Source organism: Myotis nattereri, assembly GCF_964212035.1.
Source record: "Myotis nattereri genome assembly, chromosome: 1".
In the NCBI taxonomy this organism is placed as follows: Eukaryota; Metazoa; Chordata; class Mammalia; order Chiroptera; family Vespertilionidae; genus Myotis; species Myotis nattereri.
This window is the reverse complement of record NC_138075.1, coordinates 160573281-160587913: the sequence shown is the minus strand read 5'-3', so window position 1 is coordinate 160587913 and position 14633 is coordinate 160573281. Positions and strand designations below refer to the sequence as shown.

General features: G+C 37.9%; 1 protein-coding gene across 2 annotated transcripts in view; it reads left to right on the top strand.

Moving 5' to 3' along the window:
* Positions 1–14633, top strand: part of NFKB1 (nuclear factor kappa B subunit 1) — a gene marked incomplete at its 5' end in the record, with an annotated part of 130242 nt that overhangs the window by 78299 nt on the left and 37310 nt on the right. For both annotated transcript variants that reach the window (XM_081085577.1, XM_081085578.1), the window contains 3 exons: positions 8266–8429; positions 10926–11084; positions 12524–12628. In XM_081085577.1, coding sequence (XP_080941703.1) covers positions 8266–8429; positions 10926–11084; positions 12524–12628 — 428 coding nt within the window. The remainder of the gene's footprint in view (positions 1–8265; positions 8430–10925; positions 11085–12523; positions 12629–14633) is intronic.

Below are 14633 nucleotides of genomic sequence, written 5' to 3'. Positions count from 1 at the left end.
TTCAATTGGATAGTTTGTTATCAATGAAATCCCTATTATAATACCAATGGCACATTTCACAGAGCTAGAACAAACACTCCAAAAATTTACATGGAACCAAAAAAGACCCTGAATAGCTACAGCAATCTTGAGTAAGAAGAAGAAAGTTGGAGGAATCACAATATCAGATATCAAGTTATACTACAAAGCCACTATAATCAAAACAGCCTGGAACTGGCACAGAAACAGTCAAATAGATCAAAGAAACAGAACAGAGAACCCCGAAATAGACCCAAGCCATTACGCTCAATTGATATTTGACAAAGGAGAAAGAGCATACAATGGACTCAGGACAATCTCTTCAATAAATGGTGTTGGGAAAATTGCACAGGTACATGCAAAAAAATGAAACTAGACCACCAACTTACTCCATACACAAAAATAAACTCAAAATGGATAAAAGACTTAAATGTAAATCATGAAACCATAAAAATCCTAGAAGAAATCATAGGCAGCAAAATCTCGGACATCTCTGATAGCAATATATTTGCCAATACCTCTAGGGCAAGGGAAACAAAGGAGAAAATAAACAAATGGCACTACATCAAAATAAAAAGCTCTGCACAGCAGAAGAAACCATCAACAAAATGAAAAGGGAGCCCACTATATGGGAGAACATACTTTCCAATGATACATCTGCTAAGGGAATAATTTCCAAAATATATGGACTGCTTTTAAATCTTAGGCGAGCTCTGAAGTCAGTGTTTGAGTCCTGAACAGAATTATGGGCAGGTGAAGGGGCAACATTAGAATCCCAACCCAATGACACTGGGACTTGAACCTTCCCAGAGGACAGCAGCAGTCCCCCGCTGATGAAGATGCTGGAAACATCTGGCCCAGTGCAGAGGATATCAAACCTGGCTGTGAATTAAAGTCACCTTAGGTCACTTTATAAAAATACTGATACCAGCCCTACTCCCAGAGATGTTGATCTCTTTGGTCTCACGTAGTGTAGAGCAGCGGTTCTCAACCTTTAGGGTAACTGGCAATCTCCCAGAGGAGTTGTGAAAACACAAGTTGCTGAACCCCACCCTCAGAGTTGCTCATTCAGTTTGGGAGAGGGCCCCAAAATTTACATTTTAATAAGTTCTAAAGTAATGCTGATACTGCTGGTCTAGAGACTTCTCTTTGAAAACCACTGGCGTGGAAGAATGTGGCATTTTGAGTAAGAAACAGGATTGTAGTCTTGGTCTCATTAGCTGTCACAACCTTTTTTTCATTTTTGTCAGGTTTTGTTGAAGTATAATTTAAATACTATAATATAAACCTTTACAGTGAACAGCTCTGTGAATTTTGACACATACTCGTATATGCACCACTCTCGGGTCTAGGGCAGTTGCATCATCCCCCAAAGTCGCTGTGTGACCTCCTCCATTCCAGGCCCTGACAGCTCTTGATCTGATTTCTAGCCCTATAGTTTAGTCTTTCCAGAACGACATACAAATGGAATCACACAACATGTAGCATTTTTAAATCTGGCTTTCACTTTGCATAATGTATTTGAGATTCCTCCAGGTTGATGTGTATATCAGTAGTTTATTCCTTCTAGTTTCTAAATAGTTTTGCATTGTATCGGTGTATCACAGTTGGTTTATCCATCCACCTGTTGAAACATTTGGTTTGTTTCTAGTTTTTTTTTTATGACAAAAACACTTTTTGTGTGAACATGAGTTTTTATTTCTCTTGTGCTTGAGTGAATATTGAGTGGAATTTTAGGGATGCATTTATGTTGATAAGAAACTGCTACATTGTTTTCCAAAGTGGCTGTGCCATTTTGCATCCCATGTATTTAACATTTATGATTCTCAATTTTTTTAAGGTGCATGTGTTAATAATAGTGTCTGTTCTTCATTTTCTATTACATTTTATTATAGAAACTTTCAAACACGTACAAAAATAGAAAGAATATAATTGAGCTATTCTTTGTATCCCTGTGTACCCATCACCCAACTTCAACAATTATTACATAGCCAGTCTTCATTTAAATATACTCCTGTCTAAATAATCTTTCAGTTATTGATATCTGATTTAGTGCCATTGTGATAAGAGAATACTTGGTATAATTTGAATCCTTTTAAATTTATTGAGACTTGTTTTATGGATCAGACTATGTTCTGTCCTGGTAAATGATTCCGGGTACTTAAAAAGAATGATTAACCTGGTCAAGTTGAATGAACGTTCCATAAATGTCAATTAGGTCAAGTTGTTTGATAGTGTTGTTCAAGTCTTCTGTGTCCTTACTAATTTTCTCCCTACTTGTTCTATCAATTATTGAGAGGGTGTTGAAATCTCTGACTATATTTATAGACATACCTAGTTCTTCTTTCAGTTCTATAAGATCTTGCTGCTTATATTGTGAATCTCTTTTATTAGACACATAAATATTTAGGATTCTTAAGTCCTCCTAATGAATCGATCCCTTTTTCATTATGAAAGGATCCTTTTTATCCCTAATAATATTCTTTGCTCTAAACTCTACCTAAACTGATATTAATATAGCTGCTTAACCTTCTTTTGATTAATGTTAGTTTGGAACATTTTTTTCCATTCTTTAGTTTTAACCTATTTGTGTCTTTATGGTCAAAGTAAATATGCTTTGTATATAGTTGGGTCTTACTTTTTTTATTCCATTTGACACTGCCTTTTAATTGGGGGACTTAAATAACTTATATTTAATCCAATTACTGATATAGCTATGTTCAGATTTACCATCTTGCTGTTTGTTTTCTGATAGTCACATCTGTTTTTTGTTTCTCTTTTTCTGCCTTCTTTTAGATTAATTATTTGTTATGATTTCATTTTATCCCTATTTGGTTTATAACTTTTTGTATTTTTAGCACTTAGTTTATAGTATACATTTTAAACTTAAGTTTAACTTTAAGTACATTACATCGCTTCATGTATAGTATATGAACAGTATGCTTTCTTTTTTTATCAAAATCAATTTTCATCCTTTCTAAAATTTGATTTTATAGTATTAATTTTGAATAAATTTTTTAATTACATTTGACATGCAATATTATATTAGTTTCAGGTGTACAACATAGTGATTAGACTTTTATATATCTTATGAAATGATCACCCTAATAAGTTTAGCACCCAGCTGACACCATATATAGTTATTACAATATTATTGACTATTTTCTCTATACTGTACTTTTGAACGGTAAACTTTCATTTCCTTTCTCTTGGCTTTTGTGCTGTTGTGTCATATATTCTACATTTTATATAAATAAATATATATGTTTAAATAAATATATGTATATGTATATTATGTACATATGTAAATATATATTATAACACATGTTGGTGTAAAACATATGATGCAATATATTGTTTTTATTTTTGCTATAAACAGTCAATTATCTTTTAAAGAAATTTTAAATAAGGAAAAATGTAATATATTAACTATTTTCAGTGTTCATTCTGTTTCATAGTCAAGCGTCCATCTGCGTTCATTTTCTTCTACCTGAAGCCCCTTCTTTAATTTTTCTGTAGTACTGATCTGATGCTGATAAAGTCTTTCAGTTGTTGTACGTTTTTAACCTCTTTGTTTTTCAAATATATTTTTGAAGAATATAGAATTCTATATTGGCAATGTTTTTCTTACATGTCCTCAATATGTACTGCTCTAGGGTGATCTGGCTGGTCTTAGTTTCCAACAAGAAATCTCTCCTCATTTTAATTTTTGTTCCTATTCACAAGTGTATCTTTTTTTCCTCTATTAGCCTTTCAGATTTTTTCCTGCATCATTAGTTTTAAGCAATTTTATTATAATGGATTTCAGTGTAGTGTCCTTCATGTATCTTGTGCCTTGGGGTTTATTAAAATTCTTGGATCTCTGGTCAAAAACTTTTCAGCCATTATTTTGTAAAATATTGTTTCCATTCCTCTTTTCCTCTTCTCTGGGACACCAATCACATGTACATTTGGCTGTTTCAAATTGTGTCACAGCTCATTATCAGTTCTTTTAAAAATATTTTTCATTTTTTTCCTGTTTAATTTTAGATAGTTCTATTACTGTGTCCTCAGGTTCACTAATCTTTTTATCTGTCATGTGTAATATGTTCTTAATTTTATCTAGTGTATTTTTCTTCTTTGACATTATTGTTTTCATCTCTACAGGTTTGTTTGGGGTCTCTTTTCTGTCTTCCATAATGCTTTCTGTTTTCTTGACCATTGATTATATGGACCATATCTATAATAGCAATTTCAGTGTACTTGCCTACAAATTCTGTGTCCTCTCTCATTTATATATGTGTTTCCATTAATTGATTTTTATCCTCATTATGAGTTATATTTTCCTACTTCTTTGCATGCTTGGCAGGTTTTTTTTATTGGATGGCAGACATTTTGAACTTTGGATATTACATGCTGTATTTTTTTTTGTATGTTTTTAAATATTTTTGAGCATTGGGATAAAGGTAAATTTGAGAACAGTTTGATTCTTTCTAGACTTACTTTTATGCTTTGTTAGGGAAACCAAAACAGCCTTTACTCTAGGGTTAATTTGATACCATTAGTAAGGCATTTCTGAATATTCATCCTGATGATTTATGTATTTCAAAATTTCTTGAATTATTCCAGCCCTGTGTGTCCTCCAAGAATTGTCTGCCTGCTCCTCTGTGGTGGTTCTTTTCCCAGCCTTGGGTCATTTCCTCACAAACATGCTCGATAGTACTCAGCCGAGCACTCAAGGTGAAGCCCCTGTATATCTCTGAGCATCTCTCTGTATGTGGTTCTTTTCCCTCTGGGGCTCTGCCTATGAATTCTAGCCTCCTTGGCCTCCTCAAATTTTTAACTCTGTCTCCTCAACTCTGGGAGATCACCAAGTCCAGTTTGGGGCTCCCCTTCCTGTGTTGCAGCCTATAAACTCTAAGCTGTAAGCCAGCATAATTGTAGGATTCATTGTATTTGTTTCCCTTTTCTTAGGAATCACTGTCGTGTGCTGCCTATTGTCCAGTGTCTGAAAATTATTATTTTTTCATTTGTTTTTTGTTGTTGTTGTTGTTTAAGGTGAAAGCTTCAATCTGGTCTCTGATACTCCATCATCACTTGATGCAGAAGACTGACTTCTATATTGTTTCATTTATTACCAGAGTAAATTCACTATTCAGATAATGAATAATGAGGATGTTGCCTTTTCTACATGGATTAAATAAAATAATATACATGAAAAGTACCCTATAGATGATAAAGTGTAAAGTGCTACAAAGATATTTGCCATTGCCATTACCCAGGAGAGTACCTCGTTTTCCCATAGTTTTGGATGTTCTTTATAGGAATAAGGCTTAAAAGACCAAAAAATGGATATTTGGTTTTTGAGAAATTACCTATGCCTCCATGCATATTAGTATGCCATGTTGTGTATTTTTCTGTGCTGTGTTAATTCATGCATTCATTGATTCAATAGATATTTATTAGACATCCATTGTTCTAGATCAGTGATGGCAAACCTTCTAGCTCAGCATGTCAGCATTTTGAAAAACCCTAACTTAACTCTGGTGCCGTGTCACATATAGAAATTTTTTGGTATTTGAAACCATAGTAAAACAAAGACTTATATTTTTTATATTTATTTTATATATTTAAATGCCACTTAACAAAGAAAAATCAACCAAAAAAATGAGTTTGCATGTCACCTCTGACACGCGTGTCATAGGTTCACCATCACTGTTCTAGATACTGGATATCTCTGCCCTCAAAGATTTTAAATTCTCTCTTAGCATATTTTCTTCTGTTTATGTCTCAGCTATCCCAATTTCTCCTATCACAGTCTGGACATGTGTTTCATTCTGTCTGTGGGCCTCTGTCTGAGGGCTCATCTCATTCTGCCTTCGCTCCTATATTTTCTTTCCATAGTTTATCTGGTCTTTCCACATTGTTATATTATTTGCTTCATTCAATCCAGTTGTCATAAATTTCTGTCTTCTCTATACTTACCTTCTTTTTCTTCTTTTTGGGTGAATGTCAGAGTAAAACAAAAGACCTTCCAGATGCTTACCAGGCTTTAAAAGATCTGTGCCACCACTTCCCTCTTTGAACCCCCGGACCTCTTCTTCATTTCCCTCTGTCCACCTTGGCCTCCTTGCCACTACTGCTTTTAGAAAACACCAGGCACGATCCCACTTCAGGGTGCTTGCACTTGCTGCTCCTCCACATAGCTAGGTCTTCCCCCTCACTTCCTCCAAGTCTTTGCTCAGTTGTCGTCTTTTCCAGGAGCCCTTTCTGGCCTCTCCCTATTTTAAAGTGTCATGCCTTCTACTACTTCTTCTGTTCCCTACTTATTTTTCTTGGCAACACTTACCTTCTAGATTATACTATAAAATTTGCTTCATTTCTCTATTGTTGCACTAGCATATAAATTCTATGAAACTCGGGATTTCTTTATTGCTGATAGGAGCAATAGGACACTGCCTGACACTAATAAGGAGTTGAGTAAATATTTGTTGAATGAATGACTCTCCTTAGTAAAGTGCTTTTTTGTTTGTTATATTACATTTATTAAATACTAGAGGCCCGTTACACGAAGAGATTCGTGCAATAGGCCTTCCCTACCCTGGCTACAGGCACAAGTTTTCCTCTGGCACCCAGGACCTAGGCCTTCGCTCTGGCGAGAGCCTTCAGTCTTCGCTCCTCTGTTTCACGCCTATGTATGCAAATTAACCACCAACTTTGTTGGGTTAATTTGCATACTCTCCTGATTGGCTGGTGAGCATAGCGGAGGGATGGTCAATTTACATGTTTGTCTATTATTAGGTAAGACTAGAGGCCCGGTGCATGAAATTTGTGCACGGAGGGGATTTCTCTCAGCCTGGCCTGCACCCTCTCCAATCGAGGTCCCCTTGGGGGATGTCTGACTGCTGGTTTAGGCCCGATCCCTGTGGGACTCACAATCTGGGACTGCTGGTTCCTAACCGCTCACCTGCCTGCCTGCCTGATCACCCCTAACTGCCTCTGACTGCCTGCTTATTGCCCCTAACCCCTCTGCCTGCCTCTGCCTTCGGGCCTTTCTCTGGGCCTGATCCATAGCCTCTGTGGCAGCTGCGGATCAGGCCCCACCTCTCTCTCTCTCTCTCTCTCTCTCTCTCTCTCTCTCTCTCTCTCTCCCCCTCCCTTCCTCCCTCCCTCCCTCTCCAGGCCTCTCCAGCAGCCATGGTGGCTGCTGATTAGGCCCTGCCTCTCTCTCCAGGCCTCTCTCTGGGCCTGATCTGCAGCTGCCGAGGCAGCAGTGAGGTCATTGGGTCTCCGCCCAGCCCGGGCCAGAGGCTAACAACTTCACCGCACCCGCCTCACCGCCCCCCTCCGCCCCCATGAATCCCTCTGCTACCCCGCACCCCCACACCCCACACCCCCACCTGGTGACTGGTCATCCGTCTGGTCATTTAGGATGTGAGGGCCCCTGGTCTTTTATAATGTAGATACTTCTTTCATATACTTTATTTAAAAAATAAATGGTTGGAGCATTTTATATATTTTCTTTAGAATCCCTTAAATGGCTTTATTTAGCTTATTAACGTATTTTGTCCTATAGGTATGTAACCATCATGATAAAAGGTTCTCCATCCCTGATTACAGCTATACCTTCAGGCATGAGTCCATGTAGAATTAGAAAACATTCTAGTAGTAATGAATAATTTCAACCTTATAGATAACCTAGGAGGAGGTAGAATTCCTGGAAGGGGGACCCCAAACAGGACCTAGACTTTAAATTCCATTTAGAAACCCAAGGATAATCCAAAAACAAACAAACAAAAAAATTATTCGAAATATAATATTCCTCTTATTCTTAGAAAAAGTTAGAAAAGTTAGCACTGTATTTGAATTAAAATATTTTATACAACTCTCCTAGAAAATACTTTAAAATGAGTCCATGTAAAATTTTCTATTAGGTTATATATACACCTGTCCACCCCACTCCCTTAATCATAATTTGAAGGTCTAATAAACTCTAAAAACCGAAAGGTTTTGCTAAATTTACCACAGACTCATTTAGTGGAAAAACCCAATCTGTTCTGAAGGGACAGCTGGTTATAATCTTTATTTTCCCATTTGGTGAGTCTACTTTATATATTTCTGCAGAAATACTAATGTGTTTGACTATGGTGTGGGACCCAGTAATTGAGGGCCTGTGTGTGTGTGTTTTTTAAAATTCTCTGTGCTCAAGTGAAGCCATATATTCCAGTCATTGACTGCCTAACCTTTGGTTGTTTTTGATTTATCCAGCTTTGCAAACCTAGGTATACTTCATGTGACAAAGAAAAAAGTATTTGAAACACTGGAAGCACGAATGACAGATGCATGCATTAGAGGCTATAATCCCGGACTTTTGGTGCATCCTGAACTTGCCTATTTGCAAGCAGAAGGTGGAGGAGACCGGCAGCTCACAGGTGAGTGTCACTCTCCCATCCTTGCTTTTTTGAGAGCTCAGGCTCTTATTTCTCGTGTGTAGACTATGTCCTCATCTGGATGCCTCAAGTTTCTCTTTCTCTCAATCTGTACCCCAAGCTTCTCCCACTCTTTTCCTGCTCAGAAACCTTTGATGACATCCTGCTACCTCTAGAACAAAATCTGTACCTCCATAGCCTGGCATACAAAGCCCTCACAGTCTGGCCCCGCCCACCTTTCTAGTCTCATCTTCAGTCCCACCTGCCCCTACCTCTGCCCCCTGAACAGTCATGCATCTCCATACCTTTGTATGTGTATTTCTCTACTTAAAACCACCTTTCCCTTTTCAACCTGTCAAAACCAATTCATTATTCAAGACTTAGTTTAAAAACAGCTCCTCTCTTTTATCTCCCCCAGCTCACCCTCTTATAAGGAATCTTTCTTTCTTTGGATACTTCAGGCACATTATAAACTATCGTCTTTGTCATTAAAATGCTATGATTTTATGTTTTCCTGCCTTCGCTCATATTTTTTTCTTTCAACCCCAAACCTTGTCCCATCACCTGTACCATTTCTACTTTTATATGTTCTCCTTTAGTCTGGCCAGAGGAGCTCACAGTCAGATGATCCAGTCATCATTTTCCACTATGTTCCATCTTCTGATATCCGGACTTTAAACCTCCTCATCATCTTTGACCCTCCTCCACTATGTGCTGCATGTCCAGCTAGTGGTCCATCTATGCTGCTCTCTCTCTCGTGCTCCACTCCATTTTACTTCTCTGTTTTCCCTCTCCCCACTTCTAATCCAGTTTACACCCAATGGTCAGATGGATCTCACCACTACTTAGTGCAGGGGTGGGCAACCCCTGGCACGCGTGCCAAACATGGCACGCCAGTAACTTTTGCTGGCACGCGAAACCCTCTCTTATAATCTTCCATTTACAATTTTTTTCTTAGTATCGACTTTTTTATTTTTCAGATAAATTCAGTGTAGGTGCATCTTAGAGAAATAAATAATTTTACATAACAAGTTATCTTAAAGACCATAGACATGGATTGGCGAGAGAGGGGAAGAGCAATTTCAATAGTGTCAAAAACAAACTATTGAGGACTTGGAATGCCATTCCAGAAAATTTTTTCTGTTTAAAAAACTTTGCAACAGCGTTACTCTCCATGTTTTCATCCACATACGCTTGTGAATCTTTGTTCTCAGTGATGAATTTTGTTAAGTCTCCTAATAGGAGTAGCCTGACGGATGAAAGTAGTAGCTTGTGCATATCTCTGAAGGTCACGAAATATAAACCTGATGTAAAATCTCTGTCATCAGTGATGCAGCAGCAAAAGTCCCACTGATAATATCAAACGGAGTCATAAAGTTTTCTGTCGGACTATCAGTGTACATGTATACATTAAAAAATAAATGTATTTTTCATCATCATATACTGTGTTTTTGTCACTCAAATGAATTTTATTATTTCTTCAAGGTTCTTCACATACATACACCTTAAGAGATATTAAGTAGGCGTAACATGTTCTCAAAAAATTAGGGTTGGCACGCAGAAGAGTTTTGAGTCAGAGATTTTGCTGGTTTTGGCAGGCACTCACAAAAAGGTTGCCCACCCCTGACTTAGTGTCGCCCAAGAGCTGGCCCCAGTCTGCATTCCCAACTCGATTTCCCACCATGTCCCTTCATGTCAAACTGAACTACTGCATAAGGCACCATGGTTTCCCACTTCCTCACCTTGCCACATTCTTTCTGTACTTGAATCTTCCCTCTTTCTGGAATGCCCTTATTCACCCTCTTCATAAGTGCAAGTCCTACCATCCCTTCAAGATTTAGAGCAAACGTCTCTTCTCCAAAGCCTTTGGGTTCTCCCCTCCTTTGGAATTCCATATCACTTCATCTGTAGCTCTTGGACTGTCCTCATCATCTGAATTATCACCTTTTATGATATAAGATAATTATGATTATATCCATCAGCATGAAAGTTCCATCAGGGGGAAGGAAGGAGCCAAATGTAGTTGAGTCATTTAGTTGCTTCAAAAGTACTTTCTGAATACCTACTATGTGCAAAGGAGGGTGCTAGGCACTGTGGAATGAACACAGTCTCTGTGCTCAAAGAGTTTTGGGATACTTAATTTTCACATTTCACTAAACCACTGATGCACAGTGGTTTATTACATTCTAGTCCTTAACATTGTTTGTATCTTCAACTCTTACTGTAGAGAGAAAAGGGAGCGTTCGTGGAGAGAGAGGAAAGGAGAGGCACTTTGCTACATGGAGGACAGATTTTACTGTAATCCACAGGAAATGCAAGTCTTCTTTAGATGGCTTTAATTTTGGATGACATACATGGGATAAATTTAAAATTTTTATTAACAACATGAAGAATTAAAAAATTTTTTTTTCATTTCAAGCTTATGTTACTGGGGCTTGATAAAAGCACTCCATCTAAAATGTTCTCTCTTCATCCTTGCCCTGTGCTGTATGGTCCTAGATCGGGAAAAGGAGATCATCCGCCAGGCAGCTCTTCAGCAGGCAAAGGAGATGGACCTCAGCGTGGTGCGGCTCATGTTTACAGCTTTCCTCCCCGACAGCACCGGCAGCTTCACCAGGCCCCTGGAACCCGTGGTATCAGATGCCATCTACGACAGCAGTGAGTGCTTGACTTTTCATGGGAGGCAGCTCCGTATAATGTCAAGAACAGACTTGCAGCCTGCCCTGGCAGTTACTTACTAGCTCTGAGTCCCCGGGCAAGTAATTAATTACTTGGAACCTCATGTTTATCATCTACAAAATGGGAATACTAAAATCTAATGTAAAAAGTTGATGTCGGGGTGGAGGGGGTCTGGAGGGAAGAGAAGAGACATCTGTAATACTTTCAGCAATAAAGATAAATTAGGAAAAAGGTTGAAATGTTAAAAGGGGCTCAGTAAATGTAGTTATCCTCTCTCAGATGTGCATTTTAGTCTTTTATGTGTAATGCCCAAACTCTTATTCCTTACCAAGGCCTTGCTATGAGGGCATAGCGTTTGTGCTCTTAGATGAGAAAAGTATCTTAATTTTTCCCTTTGGGAGTCTGAACAAAAGTTAATAAAAGGCAACTATTTTTCTTACCCACCTAATTCTTACATTTTTGATAGCCTTATCAAGATAGAAACTTCAGGTTAACTGAGAGAGCAGCATAGATAGTATGTGACTTCAAATTTCTATTTTAGTCTGTGGTTCCTAGAATTTTTAAAGAGTTTTACAATGCTCTTCAAATTTACCATACAAATTTGTGTAGTAAAATTTTTGGTATGTGTGAGATTTATGGAACAGATATTCCCAGAAAGCCTGCAAATGCACCACGTAGGCTCATTGACAGCTTCTAGGGTTTGGCCTGAGTAGGAAACTCCAGGCTCCAAGGACAACTAACTGATTTCTCTAATTTAAACACGTTTGAAAGGAAGTGAAAGAGTTATAAAATGATGTAGACTCATATATCAAAGTTCATCTCAAAATGCAGGTGTTGGGGGAACAAGAAAAAAGGAAGCTTTATACCATTACCACACAAAACTTTTGCCCCTAACCACACAGAATTCTAATTTAGTTTGGGGGAAAGAAATATAGCATCTCCATTTTTCCTTTTCGTAGAATAAAAGTTAATAGATAGGTTTAGAAAATGGTGTTTCTCCTAAATTCATAGGACTCTTGTAAATGGTACATCAGTATCGTGGAAATAAGCTTGGGCTACGCCTTGACCTAATTGAAATTCCACCAACCCATGGCTTCGTTCCTCCCTGAGCTCTTTCTTTCTGTCTCGGTCTCCTTGACTGTGTTAGTGGGAGAAACCGAGACGCTCCTCTCGGCTCCTCTGTTGGGTGGTAATGAATGACCCATACACAAGAGTGCTCTGCAGACTTCAGAAGGCATTTTTGTTTCATTTGTGTCCTTGCTAAAACAATCTGAGTGAAAGCATCCATTTAGATTTGCATTTGTTTAGTCTGTGCTAAGGGCAGGGTCCCTCATAAGAGATCGTCTTATGAGGATAAACCAGGTGCTTGCGGAGCCGAGGCTAACCCAGGATGGTTTTTGTTTCCCTCCTGTGGACAGAAGCCCCCAATGCGTCCAACTTGAAAATTGTACGAATGGACAGGACAGCTGGATGCGTAACTGGAGGGGAAGAGATTTATCTTCTCTGTGACAAGGTTCAGAAAGGTAAATATATGACGTGATCCCAAGATGTGAAATATTTTGAGTGTGTCTGTGAGTCACTTTTTGGCAGTGGAGATCCCTTTAACGTTTCACATTTCACCTCTTCCAACTGTATCTGTATTTTTTTAAACCTAACTAATTCATTTAAAATTTTTCAACAGAAGTAAAGAGAAATTCTAAAATGGTGGTAATCAGTGACATGTCATTGTTTTTATGCTTCAAAGTTTAGTATCTGAACTTAGTTAAACTAACAGAAATGAGAAATAGTCCATGCTTCAAACACACACACACACATACACACACACACTAATGTTTGTGTCTATTACATGCTGTGCCATGAGTCAGCTCTGACTCCCGGCCATCCTATGAATGAGCAATGTCCACAGTGTCCTGTCCTCAACAGCCCTGCTCAGCTCCTGGAGACTCATGCCTGTGGCTTCTTTTATGGAGTCAATCCATCTCATGTTTGTTCTTCCTCTTTTCCGGCTGCCATCTGGCTTTCCAGCATTGTCGTCTTTTTCAAAGAATCTGCCCTGAGTTGTGTTGTCATTTTTGCCTCCAGTGATGTTTCAGGCTTTATTTTCTGGGAGAGCTTCTCCAGCTGCTTTCACAGGACATTGTGATGTCAGCTAAGGAAAAGAAAGAATAATTTTGATCTTCAGAAAAGGTTCTTGACATTAATCGTGTGAAATATAGATTAATAAATTAGAAAAAGCTTACAGAGATTTTATTATTTTCTCAAACTTCACTCATTTTTAAAATAAAATGATTGGAAGTATAGTATAATAAAGATCTGCTCACTGCAGAGTGAGGAGCATTTTTAAAGTAAGCAGATAGGCAACTGGAAATAGAGCCCCTAAATAAGTGAATTGTGGCTTTAAAAAGAAGAAAATTCTCATTTGAGGCTAAATGCTCTGAGGTAAAAAGTCTGAAAAAATAAATCAGACTTTAAGGTAAATGTATATGTCTTTATCAAAAAAAAAAATTACACTTTCTCTGCTTATCCTGGTTGTCAACCTTTTTTAAAAACCCATTCTGTTCAAGTAATACACATTTCCAGATTCCCGGGCAAGCCAGGGAGATGCCAACCTGGGTTACACTGTCATATTTCTGCAAAAGTAAAATCCATGACTGGTGTGAAATGTCGGCATTCTAAATTTAATCTGAAGGGACTTGACGAACTTAATATTTTTTTAAATATATTTTATTGATTTTTTACAGAGAGGAAAAGAGAGAGATAGAGAGTTAGAAACATCGATGAGAGAGAAACACTGATCAGCTGCCTCCTGCACATCTCCTACTGGGGATGTGCCCGCAACCCAGGTACATGCCCTTGACCAGAATCGAACCTGGGACCTTTCAGTCCGCAGGGCGACGCTCTATCCACTGAGCCAAACCGGTTTTGGCGAACTTAATATTTTTAACAGTTGTCCAGTAAGGATTAATAAAGTATTATAGTGAGGCAGTATAGGAGAATGTTTAATAGTAGAATATTTAAGTCAGAACTATACTGTCTGTGTTCAAATCCTGGTTTCTCCATTTACTGCTCTTCGATTTTGGATAAATTACTTAACCTCTCCGGACCTTAGTTTTTCTTCTGCAAAATGAAGATATTAATAGCACATCTACAAAATTATTGTGAGGATTAAATCAGTTAATATATACATATAAATCACTTAGAACTGTGTCTGCCATATAATAAATTTATATAAATTAAATATTATTATGTAAATCTTTATTGAGTTGAACCACATTTCGGGATTCTGATATTCCTCACTATCCTTCATCTTTCTCAGGAGTGGATTGGTTTAGAGATGGAGAAGGGGGAAGGTCAAAGATTGAGTAAGAGAAAACTCGAATAGGTAAATCTGTCATTGTAAATGAAACCTGGGGCCCATTACTACGGTAACTAATAAAAAATTCAGTGATTTGTACCAATTTTAAATTATTAAAAAGTCAATTTCTTGCCGAAACCGGTTTGGCTCAGTGGATAGAGCGTCGGCCTGCG